Genomic DNA, 13,221 nt, shown 5'->3' with positions numbered 1-13,221 from the left:
TAGCTTTACCAACTGTATCAGCCATTTCTAACCGACATACGTCTGTGTCGAAAAGTTTAAACATATGCAGCATAAAGTGTTTTTGTGTATTAGAAACAAAAAGGCTCTGATAAGCAGTTTTGGGCAAGTTATTTAAAAAAAACAATTAGTGAAGTTAGTTCTTCAAAAAAGTAACTGAGCTAGTAACTGAGTTACAATATTATAAAAATAAGTAATAAATAAATATTAGGAAAAGTAACTATTGTGTTACTTTAAAATAACGTTTAATCCTATGGCGTATAGGGCATAATTGGCCGTTTTTGACTACTTTTGATTTTACCTCTACATTTCATCTTTTAAAACTTGAAAAACTTAAAAACTCTTACCTTGTTTGGTATCATTCTTATCAGCACAACCTTTATGGCACAGACACACAGCTCTCGCTCTCACTCATCTGTACTGAGTTTCAGAAGCAGGGGCGATTCTAGGATCAGAGCTTTGGGGGTGCTGAGCATCCAGAGAGCTGCCCAGCCAGGCAAGTAGGGCTGCACGATTTTGCATAAAATGAGAATCACGATTTTTTTTGCACTTATTAACTGCACATCAACTTCATAACAGTTGAGACTGAACATAAAAACAATAAATAAACATAAAAACAACAAATGTCTCACATTTTGTCGTTGCCGCAAAATGTTGTACTGCTTGAAATTCCGTCTCCACCGTTGCTCGACGCTGCGTGTATAGAGCAGGTAGTGCAACAATAGAAAAATAGTTGCGGGACGGCACTGTGTAGCGTTTGTCTAGGGTGTTGATCAGGGCTGTGTGCCCTGTAGTAGCTAGAATAGGCTCTGGACAAGGATCAGAGAATGCATGAAGTTAAACTTGGTTATTTTTTAACTCTGAGTCAAACCTACAACAGGAACTTGATTTGTGTTTGTGTTTCTGTCCTTCCAGTTTCCCAGCATGCTCTGGCTGTGGTGGTGGTGGATGTGAATGAGGGGGAAAGGTCTGTCCTGCTCTCCTGTCTGTACTCAGATTCTATACTTGAGAAAAATTCAACAGTGATGTGGACTCGCAGTGACCTTGATCCCAAATCTGTACACCAACGACGAGAAGAAGGAGACGATCTTACAGGACAAAACCAGCGTTACAGCAGACGCACATCAATGAATCGTTACGCTTTGATCATTAAAGACTTCAGCCTCACTCTGAGGAAACCCACAAAGACTGACAGCGGCAACTACACCTGCTCCATCAGTGCTGGAGGAAAAGAACGAAAACTCAGAGACATCCAGCTGCAGGTCAAAGGTCAGTAACAAACTCAACACCTGCTGTAATTACAGGTCATAAGTCAGTACTGCAGGGAAAGGTTAAAGATTAAACGAACGCAAAACAAGTACAAACGTTTGTGGAAACAGCAAAACATGAGAAACAAAGCAGATAAAATGTGTTCTTAGTTCTATAACTTCTGAAAGACATGAGCTCTGTTTCATGTAGGTTCTACTGCTTGTGTGCAGATGTGTTTGTGTTTAGCTCAGAGAGGTTCAGCACACTCACGTCTGTACATATATCATACATGCATTAAAAGTTTATGCATGGCCCAACACAAAACCTTTAGCGGTATTTTGCTTCCGCTTCTACAGTTTATGTTTTGGTTTCTTGTCCTCTCAGACCAGCAGGTGGAGGTGAAGGTGAGGGAAGGGTCAGAGTCTGTCATCCTGCCCTGCAACACAAAACCCGACCTGCCTGAGGACACCACAGTAGAGTGGACTCGCTCTGACCTCGGACTCATCACAGTCCATGAGTATTCTAACAGAAATGATGACCTTATAACTCAGGACGAAGTTTACAGAGACCGAACGATGATGAGTGAAGACCTGCTGAGAACTGGAGACCTCAGTCTGACCCTGAAACACCCCAAAGTGAAAGACACGGGACGATACATCTGCACCATCTACAGGGACAAAGACATCCTGACACAGAAAGTAGTGCTGCAGGTCAAAAGTAGGTGCTGGAGATAAAGGTCAAAGGTCAATACTGTAGCCACAGGTCAGAGATTAGAAGTCATTTTGTTTTATGTTTCCCCACAGAACCATTTCCATCCTGGGTCAAAGATCTTCTGGTTCTCCTGTTTGTCTTTGTGATTTTTGGAGGTCTTTTATATTATTTACGTCACTATTACATGTCAGGTAAGAGTCTTTCCTACTACACTACCCATAATACCAGTGGTTAACAGGTGGCCTCTTGACTGTGTTCAGACCAGACACATGAGATCTTGAGATCAAAGAACGAGTCAGGAACAAACTGAGACACAATCTGATTGAGACTAGAAGGCAAGGAGGGCGCAGGGAGGTCATGTGACCATCACAGCTGGTGCTGATGTCATCGTGTTGTGCTTTGTTGTCCTCTCAGATTACCAAGTGGAGGTGGATTCAGGGGTGGCGTCTGTCAAGCTGCCCTGCAAAACTATATTTAAATTCCTAAAACACACTAAAGTGGAGTGGAGGGACAGAAACAACAGGAAGGTCCATGTGTATCAGAACGGCTCTGAGCAGCCTGAAAAACAGCACCGGTTTTACAGAAACCGAACAGAGATGAAGAGCACATCTCTGCTGAAACCTGGAGACCTCAGTCTGACCCTGACATATCCCACGGATGACGACAACTTCACCTACACCTGTACCATCTACAGCAGGAAAGGAAACATACTGACAAGGAAAAATGTGCACCTCCATGTCAGAGGTCAGTGCTGCTTATACAGGTCAAAGGTTTTGACACACTAGACTAGACACACTGACATGAGACAAAGACCAAACTAAAACAGGAAACACACCAACTGAACTCTAGACATGAAAACTGAGGAGACAGAAAATAGAGTCCTAAAAAGCAGGACAGAAAGGCACAAAGAAAGCACAAAACATAGTTTTTACCTTGTTTCTCCCCGAATCCCACACAGTGCTCACGTCTGTGGCGTGAATTGTGACAACCCCAACTCCAAATCTGTACAGTGGCTTCTCTCAGTTCCCAATACCTAGTGAGAAAACACATGAATTAAACTGCCAAGCAACACACACACAAAGTTCTCACTAACAAACCCATTGTGAACTCAATGATCCAGCACCGACTGAAGCTCAGCCACTCGCTTAAGTAGAGAGGCAACTGATGAAGGCAATCAGCTGGCTTCAGAGCAGGAACTCTCCTCAGCCTGATGATTCTTGTAATTCTTTCTTCCGGATACACACACTCATGTCCAAACACCTATACACATAAACAGGGACAAGGCTGTGCAGAGATTTTTAGATGGGCGGGTGCTCAAAGTTCAAAAGGGGCACAGAGAAAAGGCCGAATAACAACAACCCGCATTCATCAGCAATCTAATATGGAATCACATCATACTATATCACTGTCATCAGGTGGGGACAAGGCAAAGCAAACATATTCCATGTTTACCTGATGGGTACAATGTTGCTCTTGTGGGGTTTCTGCTGCTCCTGCTGTGATAGTGCTGGAGGGCAGGGCTGTGCTGATCCGAGACTGTAGACATTAAATGCAAAGATTGGGGAACGTGCTTGGAACCATAAGGAAACAAAATAAACTCGGCTCTGCCTGTGACTCAGTTTGCCTCTCTTACTCTTTCATCTCCTCATCTCATCTATCACTCTCCACTCGATGTCCATCTGACAACAAGGCACAGTTTGCTATTGCATTAATCTATTATTTAATTATCCACACTTCACAAATCTTGCACCTAATCCATAACAAAGTAATGATAGACAATGTTATAGAACTATTCTTACGAAGCATTTATAGACCGTGTTATATCATGAATAATAATTTTTAAAAATCTATACACATAAAACAAACACTAATATAATCTGTTTCTTAATGTGTTTTCTTTAACATACAGTGTGTCTTTTTTAATATCATAATAATCCATAATTATGCTGATATGCATATCATCATATTGCATATGCAAGTCCCTCAGAAAGGCAGGAAAAGCCCTGTAACTTACTTTAAAACGAAATATGTTCCCTAAAACCGTGGACAGAACTACAGACCCATGACAGTTGTCTTTTTTCATGTAATTTGAACAAGCCTCTTAAAAAGTCGGTGATCACAGTCGGCCTCTCTCGGTTTTTATTACCACTGTTCATTTTAAAGCTCGGTTTTTAAAACCTTACGATGTAACTACAGCCCAGCCCATGCAGCAGTATAATAATGACTAATAATATATTGGAGTGGGCCTGATACTCATGTCCCATGACAGGCCCATGACAGTGCTGCCATCAAATTGCCTTTCTTTGCTTTGACTCTGTCTCCAACAAGAGGTGAAGCAGATGTTCTTACATTAATGGAATCACTAATACAACAGATCACCTGAAAACGAGTAATGAATTTGCTGAAACAGATGTCTTTATTAATGAATTGTACTGATTAGTCTGCATTTCTCTCAGCTGAGCTGTTTCTGAAAGAAGAACTCGTTCATGTCACAGAACAGACGTCTTTATGACATAATGTATCTGGCATGCAGAGAATCATGTTCATTTAGATGTTGCTGACATTTAAAATTCAGTTTTGCTTTTATTTTGAAACATTTTTATTTTATTTCAATATTTTTTTAGTCTGAATAAATCAAACTTGCTTGATAGGACAGCTCTCAGGTAACAAGATGGCAAAAAAGTCTTTGACTCTGAAATAAAACAGCAGAGTTCTTTAAGACAGAGCTCTGCTGCTGATTAGACAGAAACCAAATAAGACACCGTTTCTGTTCAGTTGAACATGTTTCAGACTGGAACCAGTCAAACTTGATTTCATTGCAAAGATGCCATTTTCTCCATTCAGACAAAACATGTTCAGAGCTGCTTCTGCTGCACAGCTCATGTTGTGTTTTGACTCCTCTCAGTCCCCCAGGTGGAGGTGGATTCAGGGGAGGCATCTGTCCTGCTGCCCTGCAAAACTACTATAAACCTGCCTAAAGATGCTAAAGTGAAGTGGATGACCAGATTCAACAGGAAGGTCCACGTGTATGAGAACGGATCTGGCCAGCTTGAAGATCAGGACAACCATTACAGAGACCGAACACAGATGAATAAAGACCTGCTGAAAACTAGAGACCTCAGTCTGACCCTGAAATACCCCACAGACTGGGACGCAGACATCTACACCTGCACCGTCTGCAACAGAGAGGGGGAAAAAATCCTGATGAAACAAGTGGAGCTGAAAGTCAGAGGTCAGTGCTGCTGCTGGGTGTGAGCTGCAGAAGAAGAAGAGATGATGAGATCTTCATGAACACAAATCTTAGTTTGTGCTTTAGACTGTTTATGAAATTTGTTGTCCTCTCAGTCTGTCAGGTGGAGGTGGAGGAGGGGGCGGAGTCTGTAGAGCTACCTTTCAAAACCACAAAAGAGCTGCCTGCAGATGCTAAGGTGGTGTGGTGGAACAATGATGACAGGAAGGTCCACGTGTATAAGAACGGCTCTGATCAGCCTGGAGAACAGCACCAGGTTTACAGAGACCGAACAAAGATGAAGAGAAGATCTCTGCTGAAGCCTGGAGACCTCAGTCTGACCCTGAAACAGCCCACAGAGAGAGACAGTGGGAGGTACAGCTGTAGAGTCTACGGGGAGATCAAGAGATACAAAAGAGTGCTGCTCAGAGTCAAAGGTTTGTGTGTGTGTGTGTGTGTGTGTGTGTGTGTGTGTGTGTGTGTGTGTGTGTGTGTGTGTGTGTGTGTGTGTCTTACTGTGTGTGTGACTGTCTTGTGTCTCCTCTGCAGGGAGAGTTCAGGTCCAGGATCAAACAGGGGACATCAGGAACAGAAGCAGCTCCATTGATCTGACTCCTCTGATGGCTGATCAATCAGTTTGATCTGTGTGTTTGTGCATTTTCTACCTTAAATGTCCTGTATATTGACTGTTACCTGTAATGTCACTTTCTGACCAACAGCTGGCGCTCTTACAAATACCAGATCTGATTTGACTGCAGTTATATCAGAGGACATTTGGCCTCAGTCAGATGTGACTTGTGTCCAGTCACATCTGTCAGTGACCTGTAACACTGATGAATCGCTAATGAATTGATACACATTACGTATTAAGCAGAATATTGGGCTATTATTAATCTGAAGATTTAAGAACTGCTGCTGGAGCTGATGCTCAGTAATAAATAAATACACACAACACAAAATGCTTTTGCAGGTACCATGTATTTAAACAAAACCAAGGAAAAACAAGGGAAGAAAAGGAAAAATGTAAACAATCACCCTTTTCTTTTCTTTTTTTTCGCCTGTCCTGTTTGGTTCTTTTGCCATCAGAATTATTGTCTAAAGGCCAAAAAAGATGCCCAATGCATTTACTTTACCAAATGGACCATCCCAGCCTTGCCGTATTGGTCTATTGATTCACCTTTGCTTTTATTGTTTATTTTATTTTATTTTCATTTGCTACACACGGGACAGACATGACTGGGGAAAAGAAAAGGGAGAAAGAAAGAGGGAAAGAAAAACAGCGGTGAAGAGGAACGATGATAAAGGGCAAAAAACAAAAACCAACAAAACAGACAAAAAATGCATATATCAACCACCTGGATCACCTGTTGAGAAAGAAAAAAGAGAAAACAAGCAAAAAAAGAGACCAATATAATAAACAACATCATCGCGATTATCTATGTGAATATAACAGTAAATACTAAATATTGAATATTATTGTGCAGCACATAGGATCGACAGCGCTCAGTGCGCTTTGGTTTGACAGTGTGGGCAGTTGTTGGTAGACGTATAACCCATCTTGAACATCCGATAACCTGTATTGAATTAATTGCAGACTGGGATTTCTAATTAAATGAAAGGTTTTTAAGCAAATCTGAGACCAGAAGTTTTGGTCTAAGTTAACTGATAAATCCGCTTCCCATTGAATCTCAGGGGTTAGAAGTTCATAGGTCACGATGCAGGGTCTCACACTATACGGCCTGATGCTCTGATGCGACCTGAGTGCTCAGACTGTGCATCCATAACATGAAGCTTATCATACAAAATCTGTCCCTTGCTCTCCCTCTCTCTGTCTTTCACTCACACAGACACACACCACCATCAACTTTGCTAAATTACTAATGAAAAACATTGACCAGGCAGCTGTGATTGAGCAGCAATGTCCATCCAACTCTTTTCATGGTTGTTGTAGTCGTGATAATTTTGTGAGGCCACATTGAAAAGCCTCGGATACGGAAGCGTAGAGCTGCCACCCAGGCAAAAGAAAAATAGAGCTATATCACGTAATACCGGGATATATCACACATGAAAAGTATATTGTTCTAACAATACTCAGGCGTGAAACTAGGAGGAAAGCCGACGTCCTCCTCTTCCCTCAAAAGTGATCTGTGGCCGGTCGGACTTCATTCCACAGATGTGCTTTAACAAAGTGTGAAGCTGAACTCTGAGCTGTGACAGTGTGAGCAGTGTGAGAGTGTCAGTAGATGATCAGCAGAGGAGAGTGAAGCTGCTGTGAGCTGATGTCCTGAAGGGCAACACCTTTTTTGCTCATAATACCCCCCCCCCCCCCCCCCCCCCCCACACACACACACACACACACACCCCAAAGCAACGCCGCCCTGGGCAACGGCCCATGTCGCCCCTATCAAAAAACCACCACTGCCTGGGAACAAAACAAACTATAGCCAAGGGTTAGATTGAAATATTGAGTCCTTAATTTCCATAGATTATTGTGGCTGACTTATAATAATAATAATAATAATAATAATAATAATAATAATAATAATAATAATAATAATGGATTGCATTTATATAGTGCTTTTCGAGAACCTCAAAGCGCTGTACAATTCCATTATTCATTCACTCTCACATTCACACACTGGTGGAGGCAAGTTACAGTTGTAGCCACAGCTGCCCTGGGGCAGACTGACTGACTCAGAGGTGTGTTATGGTGTGTGGGGTTATAATATTACCATATGCCATGTTAGACCCTTAATTAAAGACTGTGAATCATTATGTAGTTCTAGTTTGCATTATTCTCCTGAATTAGAAGAAGGTGATAACTGTTACATAACCTGGTGATAAAGACCTGTGTGTGTGTGTACCTGTGTATAGTGCATTTCACAAGTGGTGCCGAAACCCAGTGTCCGGCCGGCGTGGGGTTGTCCGACCCACAGGCTGCGCCGCCCGCCCAGCCTTTGCAGTTTCTGGCGCAGATGCTGGTGGAGATGGCAAAGATGAGCCAGGACCAGGCGGCGGCCCAGCGGGCTCACCTGGCTGCGCTGCAGGAGCAGACGGACTGGCAGACACTGGTTCTGGAGCGGCTGGTTGGGGCCGCTGCTCCGCCGAAGCCCCCGCCGCTGTCGGTGGCGATGCCCCGGATGGGGGACGGGGACGACCCCCAGGTTTTCCTGGAGACTTTTCATGCCACGGCGGAGGCCTGCCAGTGGCTGCAGGTGGAGTGGGCTCCGCGTTTGCTTCCTCTGCTGTCGGTGGAGGCTCAGACGGCGGCCCTGAGTCTGCCGCCGACCTCGAGGAGCAGCTTCCAGGACGTGAGCTGGGCGGTGGTGGACAGGATGGGGCTCACCGCTGAAGATCATCGCCGGCGGTTCCGGGCCTGTCGGCTAGCCGCGGCGGATCGGCCGTTTGCTTGGGCCCGGAAGCTGCGTGACGCGGCGGTGCGCTGGCTGCAGCCGGGATCGTCAGAGGGCGAGACGCTGCTGGTGGACAAGGTGGTGCTGGAGCAGTTCGTGGAGGGGCTGCCCGCAGAGACGGCGAGATGGGTCAGGTTCCACCGTCCCGCAAGCCTGGAGGTGGCGGTAACGTTGGCGGAGGACCACCTTGCCGCTAGAGCGGGGGAGCCCGGGGACAGCGGCCGGAGGCCGAGCAAACAAGCCCCAGTGCCAGCACCGAGGCGCCGGGTACCTGCGCCAGGGCAGGCAGAGCGGGCACCGGCGCTGAGCCGCACTAATCCTTTTGCTGCGTTTGTGCCTTCCCAGGGATCAGACATGAGCAGTGCCGCCCCTGAGCCACGGAGAACAGCACAGACGCCGGGGCAGGAGTGCTGGAAGTGCGGGCAACCGGGACACCTGAGGAGGGACTGTCCTCTGATGGAAGTGGGGCAGGTGTTCCGCGTTGCCAGTGCCCCAGCACCCTCTCCCGGTCCAGGAGGGACATACAGCATTCCGGTAAGGACTCGAAGGGGTATACGCCATGCTTTGGTGGACACGGGCTGCATGCAGACCCTCGTGCACCAAGGCTTGGTTCGCCCCGGGGCATTGCTGGAGGCGGAATGGGTGGAGGTGAAGTGTGTTCATGGTGATGTTCACAGGTATCCCATAGTGCCGCTGTTATTAAAGTATAAGGGCAAAACGCATAGAGTAACGGCTGCGGTTAGCCCGCACCTGTCACATCCCCTAATTCTGGGCACGAATTGGCCGGGGTTTCATCATCTGTTGGGACAGTATGTGGGGATGCGATCACGACCGTTAGTAGCATGTAGTGTCTGCGCGGCGCTCAGCGGTGACGCGGGGTCGTCCGACACTGACTCCGGGGAGGGGGAGACGGCGGGTCCTTCATGGGAAGCCCCGCCGGCTCTGGAAGTTTCCCCCACGGGTGATTTCCCACTGGAGCAGTCTCGTGATGACACCCTACGCTCAGCCTTTGACCAGGTGATTGAGATTGATGGTCACGTGGTGCGCCCTGAAGCCGTGCGGACCTACCCGCGCTTCATTTTATCAAAGCATAGGTTATATCGAGTGAGTCGTGACACTCGCACGGAGGAGACACACACCCAGTTGTTGGTGCCGCAGGGCCGCCGGGAAACGATTTTCCAGGCGGCTCATTATAACCCCATGGCAGGGCATATGGGATACGAAAAAACTCTGGAGCGAATAACGGCCCGATTTTATTGGCCGGGCATCTGAGCGGATGTGCGCCGCTGGTGCGCATCCTGCCCAGACTGCCAACTTGTTAATCAGCCGGCCATACCAAAAGCGCCTTTGCGCCCGCTCCAACTCATGGAGGTCCCGTTTGAGCGCATTGGCATGGACCTCATCGGGCCGTTTCATCGGAGTGCACGCGGCTACCGCTTTGTATTAATACTGGTGGATTATGCAATGCGGTACCCGGAAGCAGTCCCGCTGCGCACCATCTCTGCAAAGAGTGTGGCGCAGGCACTGTTTCAGGTCATCTCCCGAGTCGGAATCCCGAAAGAGATACTGACTGACCAGGGCACGTCGTTTATGTCTCGTACACTGCGGGAACTGTACGAATTACTGGGCATTAAATCTATTCGGACCTGCGTCTACCACCCCCAGACGGATGGGCTGGTGGAGCGGCTGAATAAGACTTTAAAGTCCATGATTCGTAAGTTCATTAACGAGGATGAACGCAATTGGGATCGCTGGCTAGACCCTCTGTTATTTGCAGTGCGGGAGGTGCCCCAGGCCTCCACGGGATTTTCTCCCTTTGAATTGCTGTTCGGCAGGAAGCCGCGTGGGGTGCTCGACCTGATTAAAGAAAGCTGGGAGGACGGTCTGAGCCCCGCCAAGAATGAGATTCAGTACGTGTTGGACCTGAGAGCGAAACTCCACACTTTGGGGAGGTTGTCACGGGAGAATTTGCTCCAGGCTCAGCAGCGTCAGCAACGCCTGTATGACAGAGGGGCTAGACTCAGGCAATTTTCACCGGGAGACAAAGTGCTTGTATTACTCCCTTCTTCCAGCTCGAAGTTGCACGCCAAGTGGCAAGGACCCTTTGTGGTCACACGGTGAGTCTGGGACGTTGACTATGAGGTCGCTCGGTCGGACAGGGGAGGGGCCACGCAGATTTATCACCTCAATCTCCTTAAAGAGTGGAGAGAGGTTGAAACCGCTTCTCTGGTAAGCCTGGTTAAGGAGAGAGATGAGTTGGGGCCGGAGGTGCCAAATTCCATCATCCCCGCCTCCCTCCCTTGTGATGACCATCTCACACAGGCCCAGAGAGCGGACGTTGTCGCGTTACAACAGCGTTTTGCAGATGTGTTCTCCCCCCTGCCCGGCCGCACGTCTCTCATTGAGCATCATTTTGTAACGCAGCCTGGCGTGACGGTGCGTTCACGGCCCTACAGGATTCCTGAGCATAAACTGCAAATCGTGCAGAGGGAATTGGCTGAAATGCTGAAAATGGGAGTGATAGAAGAGTCGCACAGCGCCTGGTGTAGCCCCATCGTTCTTGTGGTGAAGAAGGATGGGTCTATACGGTTCTGTGTCGACTATCGCAAGGTGAATGAAGTGTCACGTTTTGATGCTTATCCCATGCCCCGGGTCGACGAGCTCCTGGATCGGCTGGGCACGGCCCGTTTTTTCACGACCCTGGATTTGACCAAGGGCTACTGGCAGATTCCCTTGTCTGCCGAGTCCAGGGAGAAAACGGCCTTCTCCACTCCGTACGGGTTGTACCAATTCGTTACGCTTCTGTTCGGCTTGTTCGGAGCCCCTGCCACCTTTCAGTGCCTCATGGACCGGGTGCTGCGTCCGCACGCTGCATATGCTGCTGCCTACCTGGATGACGTGATCATCCACAGCGACACCTGGGCGGAGCATGTGCAGCGGGTGGTCGCGGTACTGGAGTCCCTGAGGAGGGCGGGGCTCACAGCCAACCCGAAGAAGTGTGCGGTTGGACGGAGGGAGGTACAGTATCTGGGGTACCACTTGGGGGGCGGGCAGGTGCGTCCACAGGTGGAAAAGACGGCGGCTATCGCATCCTGCCTGCGCCCCAGGACTAAAAAGGAGGTGAGACGGTTTCTGGGGCTGGCAGCTTACTATCAGCGTTTCGTGCCAGGGTTTGCGCAGCTGACCAGCCCCTTGACCGATCTCACCCGAAAGGGTGCTCCAGATCTGGTTCAGTGGACGGGGCCGTGCCAGGCGGCGTTTGTGCAGGTGAAAAAGTCTCTCTGTGGGGAGCCGCTGCTTCACACTCCTAACTTTTCCCTCCCTTTTGTTCTGCAGACTGACGCCTCGAACAGAGGGCTGGGGGCCGTTTTGTCCCAGCAGGTAAGGGGGGACGACCGTCCCGTTCTTTACATCAGCCGGAAGCTGGCGGAGCGTGAAAGACGGTACAGCACTGTGGAGAAGGAGTGCTTGGCTATCCGCTGGGCGGTCGACTCCCTTCGCTATTACCTCCTGGGGTGCTCATTCACCCTCTGCTCGGACCACGCCCCGCTGCAGTGGCTCCACCGCATGAAGGATGCCAACGCCCGGATCACCCGGTAGTATCTGGCTTTACAGCCCTTTAAGTTCAAGGTGGTCCATAGGCCAGGGGCGCAGATGGCGGTGGCCGATTTCCTGTCTCGCTCGCGGGGGGGGGAGTAGGTTCGGCCGGACGGCTCCCCGGCCTCAGTCGGGCGGTGGGGGTGTGTGGCGGAGGTGTGGTCCCGGGCGCGGCTGCAGGGGAGGAGTGGTGCAGTGGGCTCAACGGGGCGGTGCTGGAGATGCCAGTGTGAACAGCTGATGGCGATTTGGACTGATAATGGTTTCCTTCCCTTTTTATAGTGAGACGGAGAGGAGCGGAGGGGAGGAAATCAGCTGGGACCGACAGCTGTCAGACTGTGTTCAGTCATAACCTGGGAAAACTGTAAATAAATGTGGAACCTGGTGATAAAGACCTGTGTGTGTGTGTACCTGTGTATAGTGCATTTCACAAAGAGTTTGAGCAATGCTCCACCATTTTGAGATCTGATGCTGTCTGCGTACGGTGTCCATCTCCCACGCGTGTGATCATTAAAATCATCGTTTGACTCAACCCGGCCGGACCAGTGTTGTTATTGTGGTTTTTCCTCTTGTATACATCCCCAATATTTGAATCCGTAACAGGTGCCAGTAGAAATCACTGATTAAAATAAACATAAAAAAAGCCTGTCACATATTGAAAGGTTTTACTGTTCAGTTTTCAGCTGTTTTTGTTTTACATTTCAAATATGTGTGCAGCCAGACATCATGTCAGGCTGCCAAAACTGACTCCTAAGAAAAGGGGAGACTGTTGTGTTTCCTCATAGTTTTACACCTGTTGATCCACTTTCTATCATCCACACAAAGAACCTTCAAATCCCTGCAGATCTGTCAGCTGATCATGCCCTCTCCTGTGATTGGCTGAGCTTCATGCCTGGAAAAGTTCTTTCACACTGTTCATCCTGGAGCTGCTTTATGTCCATGATCTGAATGGAAACACATCTGCATCATTGTAGCTACAGTCGATGTTTCAGTGTTAGGACTGAA

The 13,221-nt window shown here is 48.1% G+C and overlaps 2 protein-coding genes across 2 annotated transcripts in view; both read left to right on the top strand.

Moving 5' to 3' along the window:
- LOC308405128 (uncharacterized protein) overlaps window positions 1-7,295 on the top strand; it is a 12,029-nt gene extending 4,734 nt beyond the window's left edge. Inside the window, exons 2-8 of the mRNA XM_080895563.1 lie at window positions 934-1,287; window positions 1,651-1,983; window positions 2,070-2,168; window positions 2,392-2,721; window positions 4,883-5,209; window positions 5,323-5,643; window positions 5,756-7,295. Coding sequence (XP_080751689.1) covers window positions 934-1,287; window positions 1,651-1,983; window positions 2,070-2,168; window positions 2,392-2,721; window positions 4,883-5,209; window positions 5,323-5,643; window positions 5,756-5,847 — 1,856 coding nt within the window. The 3' untranslated portion in view covers window positions 5,848-7,295. The remainder of the gene's footprint in view (window positions 1-933; window positions 1,288-1,650; window positions 1,984-2,069; window positions 2,169-2,391; window positions 2,722-4,882; window positions 5,210-5,322; window positions 5,644-5,755) is intronic.
- Window positions 7,296-7,604: 309 nt separating this feature from the next.
- On the top strand, window positions 7,605-12,764 carry LOC308406221 (uncharacterized protein). The gene is made up of 2 exons (XM_080897093.1): window positions 7,605-9,153; window positions 11,956-12,764. Exons 1-2 carry the CDS (start codon window positions 8,182-8,184, stop codon window positions 12,217-12,219), a joined length of 1,236 nt encoding a protein of 411 aa, XP_080753219.1. The 5' UTR covers window positions 7,605-8,181; the 3' UTR covers window positions 12,220-12,764.
- The last annotated feature ends 457 nt before the right edge of the window (window positions 12,765-13,221 follow it).

This window comes from Rhamphochromis sp. 'chilingali' (genome assembly GCF_963969265.1).
Source record: "Rhamphochromis sp. 'chilingali' genome assembly, chromosome: 1".
In the NCBI taxonomy this organism is placed as follows: Eukaryota; Metazoa; Chordata; class Actinopteri; order Cichliformes; family Cichlidae; genus Rhamphochromis; species Rhamphochromis sp. 'chilingali'.
Note: the sequence above shows the minus strand (reverse complement) of the source record. Positions and strands in the feature narration are given on the sequence as shown.

What these genes read in the sequence shown, in the direction of transcription:
- LOC308406221 (XM_080897093.1), top strand. Translation starts at nt 8,182, where the DNA reads ATGCTGGTGGAGATGGCAAAGATGAGCCAGGACCAGGCGGCGGCCCAG. An exon ending in GAGGGACATACAGCATTCCG is followed by an intron (nt 9,154 to 11,955) that starts GTAAGGACTCGA and finishes TTTGTTCTGCAG; the next exon opens with ACTGACGCCTCGAACAGAGG.